The 14,158-nt window shown below is 38.7% G+C and overlaps 2 protein-coding genes and 1 non-coding gene across 3 annotated transcripts; all 3 read right to left on the bottom strand.

Moving 5' to 3' along the window:
* Window positions 1-2,509: 2,509 nt before the first annotated feature.
* On the bottom strand, window positions 2,510-3,425 carry LOC145579156 (putative F-box/LRR-repeat protein 22). The gene is made up of 2 exons (XM_081636420.1): window positions 2,810-3,425; window positions 2,510-2,691 (listed from the first exon to the last, which is right to left on the bottom strand). The coding sequence occupies exon 1, from the start codon at window positions 3,192-3,194 to the stop codon at window positions 2,850-2,852; it is 345 nt and encodes a 114-aa protein (XP_081492546.1). The 5' UTR covers window positions 3,195-3,425; the 3' UTR covers window positions 2,510-2,691; window positions 2,810-2,849.
* Window positions 3,426-3,461: 36 nt separating this feature from the next.
* On the bottom strand, window positions 3,462-5,931 carry LOC145577983 (F-box/LRR protein). Its single transcript, XM_081635395.1, has 3 exons — window positions 5,576-5,931; window positions 3,627-3,649; window positions 3,462-3,529 (listed from the first exon to the last, which is right to left on the bottom strand). Exons 1-3 carry the CDS (start codon window positions 5,929-5,931, stop codon window positions 3,462-3,464), a joined length of 447 nt encoding a protein of 148 aa, XP_081491521.1.
* Window positions 5,932-9,378: 3,447 nt separating this feature from the next.
* LOC145580557 (small nucleolar RNA R71) lies at window positions 9,379-9,484 on the bottom strand. Its single transcript, XR_014099575.1, has one exon. It is a non-coding gene; the product is annotated as a small nucleolar RNA R71 (small nucleolar RNA).
* Window positions 9,485-14,158: the final 4,674 nt, after the last annotated feature.

The raw sequence follows: 14,158 nt of genomic DNA, 5'->3' as shown, positions 1-14,158 counted from the left end.
TTTAGTATGCATGCGGCCTCAAGAAATCTCAACCCAAATATAGTAGGAAAGTTCCTCACCTTAGGAGCTTTTCCTGTCAGCTGCTCCTCATTGGTTTGTTTGCCCAGAATGGACGAACGATAATAAGTTGCAAAATGTGCAGCCGACTTCTTTGATGGCGAGAGTTTTTCCATCGCTTTATCTGCACAAGAAAAACAAGAGTTAGAATATAGAGTAAAAATCAAGATCAGCAAAGGAAAATAAAACCAAGCGGCCTACTACCTCTCGGCCTCTCAGTACTTAGACCGCAAGCGGCCAAATTCGTCCCGTCAGATAGCCACTCATGACGTGGAATGTAGCTTTGCAGGGTGACCTCCTTCTCCCCCGTCTCTTCATTGGTTCGAATGGCCATAGTAAACAGGCCACGATCCAATACCCACTTAGTATCCATCTAGAATCCTCTCCACGGGCGGATGGAGAGGGAAGCGAAGACCAGCTTGAATGGATGCCTCATAACAGATGAATCATTAGTCATCATACCTGGCCTTCTCTAGCTAGACGACTGTGTCCACAGCGTCTGTCACAGAGAATAAACGCATGTCCCATGACATGTTTAGAAATTAACTTCCCAAAGTCCTCCTCCATCTTCTCTCGCCTGCTTTTGGGAACATGCAAATAATAAAGAGCACATTCCAACCGGTGTGAAGCAGACGGCTCTGCCCATCCTTCCCTCCTGTCCACTAACAGGGACTCTCAAGCAGAATTTTATTGTGAACGCGTCTCCTCCGAGTCAATGAAGGCGCAGTTAGAAGATGATGAATCAGAGTCATCATCAGAGCTATCGTCCAAGTTGGGGGCCTAGTGGCTAGTGCCAGCAGTGTCCTCCCCCATTTCCTCATCCGGCACCAAATCATTCGACCCAGGAATTTGTCGTTCATTATCAGACTCCTCCAAAATCGAGGAGCATAGGGTGCTAGGAGCACTAGGAGGATGATCATAGACTTCGGCAACAGGCGCCCTAATGGAGCCTTCTGAGTATACGGTCGAGCTTTCCTAATGGTACCAGGTACCATCCGTCCCATACGTCCTACTGGTTTGCTTCGTTTTGGCCATGGTGTCCTGCATAGGTACAGACATGGTCAAATTTGGAGAAATTCTCAAAGGGGAGTCCTCGAATGAGCATTCGGGACTCCTAGTTCTACATTTAGCCGTCCCCGGTGACCGGCTAATCGCTAACCTAGGTCGTGACGAGTGCGTTTGAAAAACCATTTTCGAAAAAAGAAAAGAGACAAAGATTAAAAAAGAAGAGCAGACGGTTACCTTACTAAGTGAAGGTACTATGAGCCGCTTGGAAGATCTGGTCGATTGCTTACAGGCGGATTGGTGGCCGAGCGTCGGATGCTTTCACAGAAGAGGACAAAGTTTTCAAAGTCAAAGATTCAAAGATTCTCTCTAAAATTCACGCAAACGTGTGAATGCGAAGGAGGAGTCAACCCCTATTGATAGAAAGGGTGAAAAGTTTAGGGTAAAAATCCTAGATTCTACCCATGGTAAACGGTAAAATGTCGAACCAATAATTGAGCGACACCTGTCACAGGCGCCACGTGGCATGCCATGTGACCCCTGTGAGGGGTAAATGATTTGGGTATTTCTACCACGCTACTTGGCACAATGTGAGCTTGCCACGTGTCACCTAAGAAGGCCTTCAAATGGACTTCTCAGGGGATGACACGTGTCAAGCATATATCCCTTCAGGAATTGGTGGCCTTCAAGGCCCAATTCCCGAGGTAGCCGCAAAACGGCACAACCCAAATCCCTAGGTCATCAAACCCCAAGGTAGGGCACACTTTTCTAAGACCCTATAAATAGGGAGATTCCCCTATTTATTGGGGCACATCTTAATCATTATATCATTTATTGCTCTTGAAAATAGAGAACACCTGATCTCGGAATCCGAAAAGATATTTACTTTTCGCATGTTTTACTCCGAATCCGTACTAACTTAGCCTTCGGAGGCGGACCTCCGAACATCCGTAGATCCGTTGTTTTCAGGTACAGGCAGCTTCGTTGGACCCAGTATTCGAGTTGTATCTTTTTCAAGAGACACAAAAACACCCGAAATAATAATCACCCACACCAAACTAACCTGATCCAAAATAACTTGATTCGATATTGAACAATATTTTATAGCACCAAATCAAACTTGAAAATTGAATGGTCCAAACCTAATCTGAAACCCAGTCCAAATATCAAAATGACCCAATTCAATGGATCTACCTGAACCTGATATGAAGGACCATATTCCATGCCTACGGTCTACATACAGTACTAGAGGAGGGGATAAATTTATTTTATTTTTCTTTTTTTTTTATTTATTTATTTTTTTTTTTTTTTTTGGGATTTAAAATAGCTTACCCACCTCCAGTAGGTGGGAGAATATGCAATATGATGTTTTAATCAGAGTCACATAGGATTTTGGTGAATCATCATCATATACCGTTTATAATAGCTCTTTTTACACACAAGCAGACACCATCTTTAAACGATATTTACATTAATACAATTATACAAGCACAAACTAACAGTCTTAACATCTTTAACAGTCAGTAGCAGAGTAACAAGTTTCGAAAACTACTTAAACTGTTCTACTACCCTCCAAAGATCAGATCATTTCTCCGGGTTTTTTTTCTCGTTGATACTCTTGCATTGCCCCTAAAAGGAATAAGAGAAATGGGAGTTAAAAAAAAAAAGGCGTTCATTAAAACAAAGGTACTACTAATCATGACAAAGCAAATACAAGTCTAGCGTCAATGAGAATTTAAGAGCTTACCAAGTATGGCTTTCCTTTGAACTTGTGGCTGAACACATGACTAATCATACACATCTGCATAGTAGGGGAGTTCATCATCATCTGAGAATTCATAATGATCATCATCAGAAATGTAGTCCATGTCATCATATTCATCTGCGTAGATTTCATCGAAATCACTATCATAATCTGTGGTAAGATAGTTGTAGTCATCAGTGGAATCATTGGGACAACGCAAGTCCTTAATCTTTTCAGAACATCTCTTCACCAAATTGCCCTCAAGATGCACGTGAAAACATGCACGCAGGTCAAGAGACTGAAGATGAGGACAATTATCAAGAATGGCTTGCAAACCATCATTTGTCATGCTATTTCCAATGAGCTGAAGGTGGCGCAATTCATGCATGCTTGCTGCAATTGCCAGTGCCTCATCATCACAAGCTAAACTTGGGTTTCTAGATCCTTGCTGATTCAATTTGAAAGTTTTAAGGAAGGGGCAACGACGAATAATGTTTAGAATTTGCTCTCCTGAGAACGAGACCAGGGTAAGCTCAAGCTCCTCCAGTAAAGGAAACTTTTCAAATGCTTCAATCAGTGCATCAGCGGATATTTTATAGCAGCATGCAAGGCGAAGGTGTTAAAGAAGACTTGATCTGCACCCCAGATATAATGGTCAATAAACATCTGAATGTCTAATTGAACCAACATCTAAAATCGCCAAAGTATACAAGCCAACAAACACTATAAAGTGAGCAACAGAGCAACAACACAACTATAATCTCCGATTTTAAAATTAAAATGGGCTTTTAATGCTTACCAAGGTACAGTGCTTAATTACTTGCAGTGTCAGATAAATTTGAACTGTAATTCAGATCTTAATTATAATCAGCAAACATATAGTAATGACACTAATGAGATAACCAAGCTTAATATTATCAATAATAATCAGCAAACAAATAGTAATGACACTAATGAGATAACCAAGCTTAATATTATGGCTAGTATATTCAAAGCAATTATACCACTGTATCAAACATTCCTATTCAAAAATGCAAATATAGTTACTGCAAAGTAGTTTCCACCCTAGTCATGATCTGAAACACCTTCCCTAATAAGAGTAAAGATGTTGTTCATGACCTACTTAATCCACAGCCAAAATGCACAATATTGAAAAGGAAGAAATTGATATCATGGATTCAACAATGAGCAAACACACAGGAGATGCATCAATTATAATAAGAATGATAAAGAATTGGCCAGACACAGTTAACCATAACATGTAGCCTACACAAAAGATACGATGACTGATCAAATTGCGACCAATGGATTTTTGCTTTTACTAGTTTATTTACCTATAGCATCCTCTAAAGGGGGAAAGTTAGTTAAAATTCCAGAATATAGTTGGTTAAACCTTATTCATGACAGGTACAAAATGATGTCCACTACTGCACTTTAACAAACATCATAAACCAACATAAATCGGAGCATTCAAATCATAGATCTCTGAAGACTACTTGTCCCCATCTTCTGCAGTATCTATTTCCCTGTAGGTGTTTGTCAGGAACTTCATTCAATTTGCAAGCAACATGCGAGGATGAAAAATTTAGCCATAATCACTACTAATTGACCTAAAATGGGGAAAATAATTTAAAAATACTTTGTAATACAGTAGCCAAAAAAATAGGCAAGATGATTATAGTTGCAGCTAAGTAAAATAATAATTAGCAAAAAAAGGAGTGAAAAAGTACCGAGTAAAATGTATTATTATTTTGCCTTCCTTCTAGATAACCAACCATGGGATGGAAAACATGTCAAAAGCACTTTAGAAAAAGGAGGTCAACAAGATTGGAGAGTAACGAGAGATTGAGGGAAGGACGAAACCTTTTTCTATTCAACTAGCTGTATAATCTTTTCAAACCTTAAAGAGCTACCTAAAACGCTAATGCCTAACACACCCCTAAAGAGAAGTCAGGGATTGTCAATGTTCAGAACTAGTAACACTGTTATAAACGAGCAGCCCTCCAAATCAGAATATGCAGGTCATCCTAGTGCACATAAGCAACAATTCTAGCATGGTTCTGAACTCATGATCCCTCAAAAACAAGCAGAAGTCTGGAGCAATGAAAGCTTCGGAACAATTGAGTAAACACAGTTACAAACTAATTTTACTAGAGCAGGAAATCAACCACAGAAAGCTAGCAAAAAAAAGAAAAAAATGATTATGAACCGCCCAAACACAGTTTCCTTTACCATTTCTTCCATTTTGCTCTACATAGGAGGAGGCGAGGAGCAGTCTTAATTCCACATCATCACATCGAACTAAGAAAGCAGAAATGTGTGATTTTATGCAACATTATAACCGATAAACAATTTCATAATAGAGTTCCAAATTGTACCTACACTCTTTTCATAGCCAAACTAACCGCAAATTATGAATTGGTTGCCTATCTTGCAGCTAAATTTAAAACAAACTAAGGAATCCGTTAATTCCCGACTAAAATAGCAGAAATCACCTGAGAGTCTGAGACTAGAACACAATTGAAAGAGTAATAAACTCTTAAGAAACATCAACAAGTCTTATATAGGATAATCATCTCCAACTCATAAAATCAAAACCCCATAAACATGAACAAATCACAAATTAACAAACTAATTTGCAATTAACTTTAAAAACTACATTAAAACAAATCGAAAAACAATCATCAATTAAAGCAATAATCCATTAATCAAATAAAAAATCACGAAAAATAAAATTAAACTGCAAAAATGATGAACAAACAAACGTACCTTTGCGCAATATGCATAACAAGTTCATCACAACCAAAACCCTCGATATTGAGATTGATCAAACCACCAGAGCTACGATCAACAGCACTGTACAACATTTTCTGGTATTTTTCCGCCAATTCAGGTTCATCCAAATTCAACATCACAATAGAACGCCACATCGATGGATCTTTGCAGAGATTGTACCACAATTTACAAACAAATTGAGCGGTTTCAAGGATTTCAATGGCCTCCAATTTCATCAATATCATCAGTGTTACATCGCGCGGTAATTCTAACCAGTTTCGAGGTTCTTCCATGGAAGAAGGAGTTGGTAATAGGGATTGGATTGACGACATAGCTAGAGTTTCCACCATTTTACACACTCTCTCTCTTTCTTAATATTTCGCTCCACAATCTCTCTCTTTCTCGCACTGTTGCACTGAGCGCCTGATCCGTGGCGTTAGGGCGTCAGTGGACAGACATCGAAAATGAATACAGGAGTCAATTCAAGTAGGAGTGTAGGATCGTAGGATGGGGTTCAAATGTTAGGGGCCATTCAAATCGACCCGAAATCTGACCTGAACCCGACCTGCTGATTCGAATTGCCAAAGCAAAATATACCACTACATCATAATAGGTGATAGGTGGTAAGTATTTTCGTAGAAAATAATCAACACAATGGATGACAAAAAGTATCACTACATGTATAATAGTACACAAAAAGTATTATTAAAACAACATATACTTTAATGGTATATTATATATGCATATGATACACAAAAATGTACCACTGTAAAAAAACATCAAATGAAATAATATATATATATATATATATATATATGTAGGTGTTATGCACCTATATGGACTCCTTAAAAATTACTTCCTCTATTTCTATTTGTTTGCTCCATTAAACTTTTCACAGTTTTCAAGACATATCTTAAAATGTAAATATCTTCGTTTTTATATGCATAAAAACTATAATAATACAATGAGATGAATTTAACAAGATCCATTTTAACTATATTATCACTTTTAAATTAATGAGAATTTATAATAATTTTTTTTTTTAAATGAACCTTAATTTTTACTGTGGGGCAAACAAACAGGGACAAGGGGAGTATAAAAATAGTGTAAAATTTATTATTACTACTAAATATGATATTTGGGTCCAATCGGGTCGAATTTGGGTTGTTAGTGTTCGTTTCAAGTCGAGTTTGGGTTTTTCATAGTAACATCTGGCCTAGTAAGGGATTGCCAACCCTAGGTTCAATGAGGTTAAGGCGGGTCTAGTCTATATTTATATTGGAGTTATGCATAATTATTGTGTCCCTACCATTCGAAATTTGAATCGGTTTCATATTTCGGTTTTAGTCGGCCAGTTTTTAACACATTTAGATATGAGTATTAGACCCTAATACAAACAAAAAGGAAAAATTGATGGGAATAATCTCAACTTTTAAAGATCCAATTATTATTAAAGTTGAGGGAAGGGAAGGGCTCGATTTCTAGGTTGGGGGAAGGGAGGGAGGGCCGGTTTCGGTGGTGTGAGAAGGGTGGAGGCTCCGATTTCGGTAGTGTAGGAATGGTGGGGGTCCATGATGAGTGTCATTTATGTCACTATTAGGCTGGGTTTTCTTTATAGTTTTACTCTCATTTTTTAGTCCTTTTTGCCGTGTTTTTATATAATAATGCTTGCTTTGCGTGTTTATGTGTAAGTTTAGAGAAATGCATGCTTTTAATGGTTATCTTGTCATTTTGTTCATTTCTCGACTATTTCTCTCGCTTCTTTGTTTCCTTGACTTGTTTTGTAGGTGTGTTGAGTTTCCCGAGGTTTGATCACCAAGGAGAAAGCTCGAGCGCATTCAAGAAAGTTGATGGAGCTAAGTTCGGGATTCCAAATATGCAATTGAAGCTAGCTCCGCAAGCTCGAGGGCCTTGGAAACGATGCTTTGGCTTGAGGCGTTCAAGTTCTTGGAAGATAAAAGAGCTTCCCTTTTCACGAGCATCGCCTCGAGTGCACCAATGATAGGGATGCTCGGGAGCGCGCAGATTGATCGAGCAAGCGAAGGAGGCAAGGCCACGAGCACCAAGCAAGGGTGCGCGCGCGCAACTTGGGTGGTGCGCACGCACTGCCTGTCCCAACCCCCTTCGCTCGATTCTTCTATTTATACCCTTAGACTTTTCCTTTTTAGGGGGACGACTCATTTTGTACTTGAAACTTATTTTTTCCAGATTAGGTAGAGAGAGAAAGTAGAGAGAGAAGCTTAAGATTACTTGATTGTACTTGAATTTGATCTTTCATTTCAACTTTGATCTTGGATTTCTTCTTCTCATCAATGAAAGTATGTGAGATTTCTTTCCTTTGAATTTACTTTTATTGCAATTTCCTTTAATTCTTGAATGTTTGATTTGAATTTCATTCTTTGCTTTAGAATTTGTTGAGTGATTGAATTCCTTCTTGATTAAACTTGAAATGAATATGATTGTGATTGAATTTGTTTTGTTTATCAATTCCACCATCATAGTGAGTAGATTAGTTGTTAGGGAGAAGGGGAAGCATGCTAGATTGATGATTTTTGCTAGTTGATGATCCTTGATTGATTGAATTGTTGCAATTAAATTGGTTGACATAGTTGTGCATCTGATTAATTAGACTAGGAGTGATCAACCTATAAGATTAATCTAGACTGCATTGCAAATTTCAATGACATGAACCCTTGATTTAAGAATTGCTTTAATTGATTGAATTTGACTGTGATTTTCCTAGTTAGCCATTCATAGTGAACCCTAGCTTTGCTTATAGGAGATAGCTCTTGAATTCCTTTGGTTGCAACTATTGTTTATCCTTTGTAATGTTTGAATTGATTGAGTGATCCTTCAATTAGCATAATCATTGAACTTGCATGTGGAACCTATATCCCTAGTGTTTAGTATATTGAATTTCTCAATTTATCTAGCTTTCTCAATACCTTAGTTACCAACCCTATCTTTCTACAATCTTCGAAGTAGCTTGACCTAGGCTATAGCTTGCACCTACTCATTCCTTTGGGTTCGACCCTTGACTTACCATATACTCGTATTAGGTTGGTCGAGTGTTTACAAATTTTGTTTGGCTCTAGGAAAGGTTAGAAAACGACCTAATTTTCCCTACGTAAAAAATGGCGCAGTTGTCGGGGAGTGATATTGGTGCTTTGTTATAGTTGTTGAGTCTATTTCATCTTTAATTGAAAATACAAAAAGATTTTCTTTTAGACTACACTTGTAGCCGTGCTACTAACCATTTCTTTTGAGATTTTATGCATAGAGCACGTGGTCGTTCACTAGTGCCATTTGATCCGGAAATTGAGAGAACTATTGCAAGGTTAAGGGGTGCTAGACGATCTTTGAGCCCTAGCATTTCAAGTGAAGAAGAACCACAACAAGAGGAACAAGCAAGAATGGGAGAAAATCCAAGGGTGGCTTTGAAAGAATTAGGGATTCCCGGTGCATATAGATTTGAGAGTGGGATTGGTCCACCTACAACACCGGCAAATGACTTTGAAATAAGACCGGCAATGATCACCTTGATAGAGAGGCGACAATTTAGCAGGGCCAAGCATGAAAGCCTACTAAATCATCTCAAGGAGTTTGAAAAATATTGCAATACTATCAAGGTGAAAGAAATTTCCCAAGAACTCATCTGCCTCAAGCTTTTTCCCTTTTCCCTCATAGGGCGTGCCTTAGAATGGCTAGACAAGAGGTCAAGCCGAATTCTCTAAGGACATGGGATGAAGTGACCAAGTAGTTTCTATCCCGTTTCTATCCACAAAAGAAAACAGCGGAGGCTAGAGCTTTGATTCAAGGTTTCAAGCAAAAGCCTAGTGAGAGTCTTTATGAAGCATGGGAGAGATACAAAGAGTATCAAAGAGAATGTCCTCATCACGGAATTCCTACTTACCAAATTATTAAAATTTTCTATGGAGGCCTTAGTCGTCAAGGAAAATCATGTTTAGATGGAGGAGGCGGAGGTCCTATCATGAACAAAACGGAAGAGGAAGTGGTAGACATAATTGAAGACGTAGTGAGGTATTATAGGGATTGGCAAGATGGAGAAAGAGAGTCAAATAGCAAGAGTAGCTCTTCGGTGTACTCGGTTGATCATCTAAATGCAATCACTAGTAGGAAAAACTAAATGGGAAGCCCCAAATGGCAAGCGGTTTTTAAAATCCGCTTCTAAAAACCCAATTTTTTTTAAAAACAACCTCTGATATGGATTGGCAAGCGATTTGGGGTTGAAACGCTTGCCATTAGTTATAATGACAAGCGGTTCAACCCCAAACCGCTTGCCATTTTTAAAAACCCTAAAATTTTTACGGCCTTCACTCCTTCTCATTTACTTTCTCTCGCCTCCACCCCACTCTCCTTCTCCCTTCACATTTCACGCATTCCCTTTCTCTCTCTTCTCATTTTCTCCTTTCTCTCTCCTCCTCTCCTTCTCACACATCACCTCTCCTTTCTCTCTCCTCCTCCCCTTTCTCTCTCCTCCTCTCCATTCTCATCTCCTTCTTCTCACCAACAGCAACCCCCACCAAAACCAACCAAAACCGACTCACCGAGCAACCCCCACCAAAACCGACTCACCGAGCAACTCCAACTACAGCAAACCACCGTGCAACACCAATTCACCGAGTAATTAAATTTTTTGGGTTTCGATTTTGTAGGTTTTGATTTTTGGGTTCAAATATTTGGGGTTTTGATGGGTTTCAATTTTTTGGGTTTTGTTGGATTTCGATTTTGTGGGTTTCAATTTTTGGGGTTTTGATGGATATCGATTTTGTGGGTCTCGATTTTTGGGGTTTTGATGCAGTTTTTTTGGAGTTTGATTTTGTGGGTTAAGATTTTGGGGTTTTGTGGCAAATTTTTTGAGTTTGATTTCGTGGTTTGGGTTCAGATTTCATGAGGTTTTGGTTTTCGGAGCACCACCAACGCCAACACCAAAAGCACCGACAACAACAACAACATTTTTAATTTTATTGAGATTTATTATTGTAATTTAGATCTAGTTTTTTTTTAATCAAATATAATTATAATTATTAATTACATTGAGATGTATAATTTTTGCTGTTAGATTTTTGAGCTTTTGATGCAGTTTCAGATTTTTTTTAATTATTATTAATTTTTTTTAATGAAAATGTAATATTATAACAATTAATTAATGAAAATATTTATGTTATTTTTTTCACATAACAATTGTTATTTATTTTTTTTTATGTTATTATGTATGTTAAGTATTTATATTTCAATTTAAGTGAAAAAACAAAAAACAAAAAAAAAAAATTATTATTTATAGCCATAATGGGCAGCGATTTGGCGCCACAACTGCTGCCCATTCACTACAAATGGCAAGCGGTTCAGAACCGCTTGCCATTTAAACGGCTAATGGCAAGCCCCCTAACAGCATGCGGTTCAAAACCGCTTGCCATTAGGGGGTTTGAACCGCTTGCCATTTAGTATTTTCTACTAGTGAATCAAAAATCTATTCTCACAAATGACAAACTTGGGGAAGGAGGTGTCCGCTATCAAGGCGAAGTTGGAAAGTGCTACCTACCAAGTTTCAAGTCTTCCTTCCAAATCTAAGGGAAGAGGTATGTCTTCTAATTCTCAACCCCCTCCTTCTTCTAGTAACATGCCTAGTGGATGCTTGTTTTGTGATGATTGTGGATCGTATGATCATGATGTTTCTAATTTCCCTCATGCATGTATGGATGTTTGTGAAGATCAAGATGGAAATGTGAATGAACATGTGAACTATTTGTCAAACAATAATGATTCTAGGTTTGAGAATCAAAGAGGTCAATGGAATAGGAATTACAACCACCATGGCAATTTTGACAACTACAACCAAGGTGGTGGTAATAGGAACCATGGGAACCAAAATTTTCGAGGTAACTATGACAACCAAGGTTATAGTAGCCAAAATCATAACCAAAATTATGGTAATTATAACCAAGGTTATGGTAATCATAATCAAGGTAGAGGTAATTGGAACACTCGAAATAGGGGAAATTTTCAAAATAACTCTCAAAGGGGTCCCCCACCCGATTTTGCTCCAAAGACCCAAAATGATAATTCCTATGTTCAATCCTCTTCTGCTTCTCATAGAACCAATTTGGAAGAAATCATTGAAAACAAAACAAAGTTGTTGAACACTTACATGACCGTAAGTGACAATAAATTTAATGAAATGATGACTCATAGTAAGATGCTTGAAAACAAAATTTCTCAACATGCTAATGCTGTGAAATACCATGTTAGTCCTTCCTCTTTACCTTCCCAAGGTCTAGATTCCAAAAGACCGGTCAATGCTATTGTCACAAGGAGTGGTAAGGTTCTTAAGGAGAGTTTTACTAGGAAGAGTGAGACCAAGGAGGCCACAAAAGAAGCTTTGGTAGAAGATGAGAGAGATGGTGCATCTTTGAGTGAGGTTGAGATTGAGAAGCCTAGTGAGGTGAGAGTGGAGAAAGAAATTGTGAAACCCAGGCTTCCTTATCCACAAAAATTCATGACACAAGTTAGATGAACAATTTGGAAGGTTTATTGACATGCTCAAGCAACTTCACCTTTCTCTACCATTTACCGAAGTTGTCACCCAAATGCCTAACTATGCAAAATTCCTCAGAGACATTTTGAGCGGTAGGAGGACTTGTGATTGTGTAGAGACGGTGAACTTGACCGAGAATTGTAGTGCAATCATAATGAACAAGATGCCACCTAAGCTAAAAGATCCCGGAAACATTTCCATCCCTTGTGCCATTTACAAAATGCAAATAAGAATGCCTTGTGTGACCTAGGAGCTAGTGTTAGCCTTATGCCATATTCGGTGTACCAAAGACTTGAGTTAGGGGAACTCTTACCTACTAACATCACTTTGCAATTGGCCGATAGGTCAATTAAGTTTCCTAAGGGTAAGGTAGAGGATGTCCCTTTGAGGGTTGGGAAATTTGTTATTCCGGTGGATTTTGTGGTGCTTGAGATGGATGAAGATGCTAACATTCCTATCATTCTAGGAAGAACATTCCTTGCTACTTCGGGTGCTTTGATAGATGTGAAAAGTGCTAAAATTTCACTCAAATTAGGAAATGAGGTAATAGAATTTGACTTGAATGATAGTATGAAGTATCCAAGTTCTTCTTTAGAAAATTGCATGTTGATTGATTCTCTTGATCATGTTGTGTCTTCCATGCATTAGCAATTGCTCACTTCTAACGATGCTCTTGAGAATGTTTTGTTGAATAAGGAAAAGATAGGTGCTCCTAGCAAGGAGATGGATTTGTATGAAGATGTGCTCAATGGAAGCCTTGAGGATGTTGAAGAGCAAATGTGTATGAGCATTTCTTACCAAGAAGCGTTGCAAGTGGCTACATCAAAGGAAGGTAAAGGTGTGCCAATGGTTGAGCTCAAACCTCTTCCATCACACCTTAGGTATGAATTCTTGGGACCCAACTCCACCTATCCCGTGATTGTTAGCTCTTATTTGAGTGAGAGTCAAGCTCAAGAATTGTGTGATGTTTTGAGAAAGCACCAAGGTGCTTGGGTTATACCATTGATGACCTCAAAGGTATAAGCCCCGCTTTATGTACACATCACATAACCCTTCAGGAGGGTGCTCTACCTTCTATTGAGAGACAACGAAAGCTACACCCCTAAATGGGAGAGGTAGTGAAGAAGGAGATCACCAAACTTTTGGATGCGAGAATTATATTCCCCATCTCGAGTTCTAGGTGGGTCTCTCTCGTTCATGTTGTCCCAAAGAAGGGAGGCATGACCGTCGTCGTGAATAAGAGAGGTGAGCTCATTCTGACGAGGACGGTCATAGGATGGAGGATGTGTATAGACTATAGACGCCTACACACATCCACCAAGAAAGATCACTTCCCCCTTCCTTTCATTGATCAAATGCTTGAGAGACTAATGAGGCACAAGTTCTATTGTTTTCTTAATGGTTATTCGGGATTTTTCTAAATCCCTATCCACCCGGATAACCAAGAGAAAACAACCTTCACTTGTCCATATGGTACGTTTGCCTATAGGAGAATGACGTTTGGCCTTTGTAATGCTCCCTCAACATTTCAAAGATGCATGATGAGTATATTTGAAGATATGTTGGAGGAGGAAATGGAAGTATTTATGGATGACTTCTCCGTAGGCGGCGTTTCATTTGAGGCATGTCTTGAAAACCTTGAGAAATGTTTGCCAAGGTGTGAGAAGGTGAACTTGGTTTTGAATTGGGAGAAGTGTCACTTCATGGTGGAGGAAGGCATAGTCCTTGGCCATAAGATTTCTCACAAGGGGGTAGAGGTGGACAAAGCAAAAATTGAGGTTATTAAGAAGCTTCCACCTCCGGTCAATATGAAAGGAGTGAGATCTTTCTTAGGACATGCCGGGTTTAATAGAAGATTCATCAAAGATTTCTCCCTCATTGCAAAGCCCCTCAATGATCTTCTTCCAAAGGATGCCGAGTTTGTATTTGATGATAAGTGTTTGGAGGCATTTAATAAATTGAAGAAGGCTCTAATCTCTACTCCTATTGTTCAAGCCCCAAGATGGGATTTACCTTTTGAG

The sequence above is a fragment of the Chenopodium album genome, chromosome 14, assembly GCF_948465745.1.
Source record: "Chenopodium album chromosome 14, dcCheAlbu1.1, whole genome shotgun sequence".
Lineage (NCBI taxonomy): Eukaryota > Viridiplantae > Streptophyta > Magnoliopsida > Caryophyllales > Amaranthaceae > Chenopodium > Chenopodium album.
Note: the sequence above shows the minus strand (reverse complement) of the source record. Positions and strands in the feature narration are given on the sequence as shown.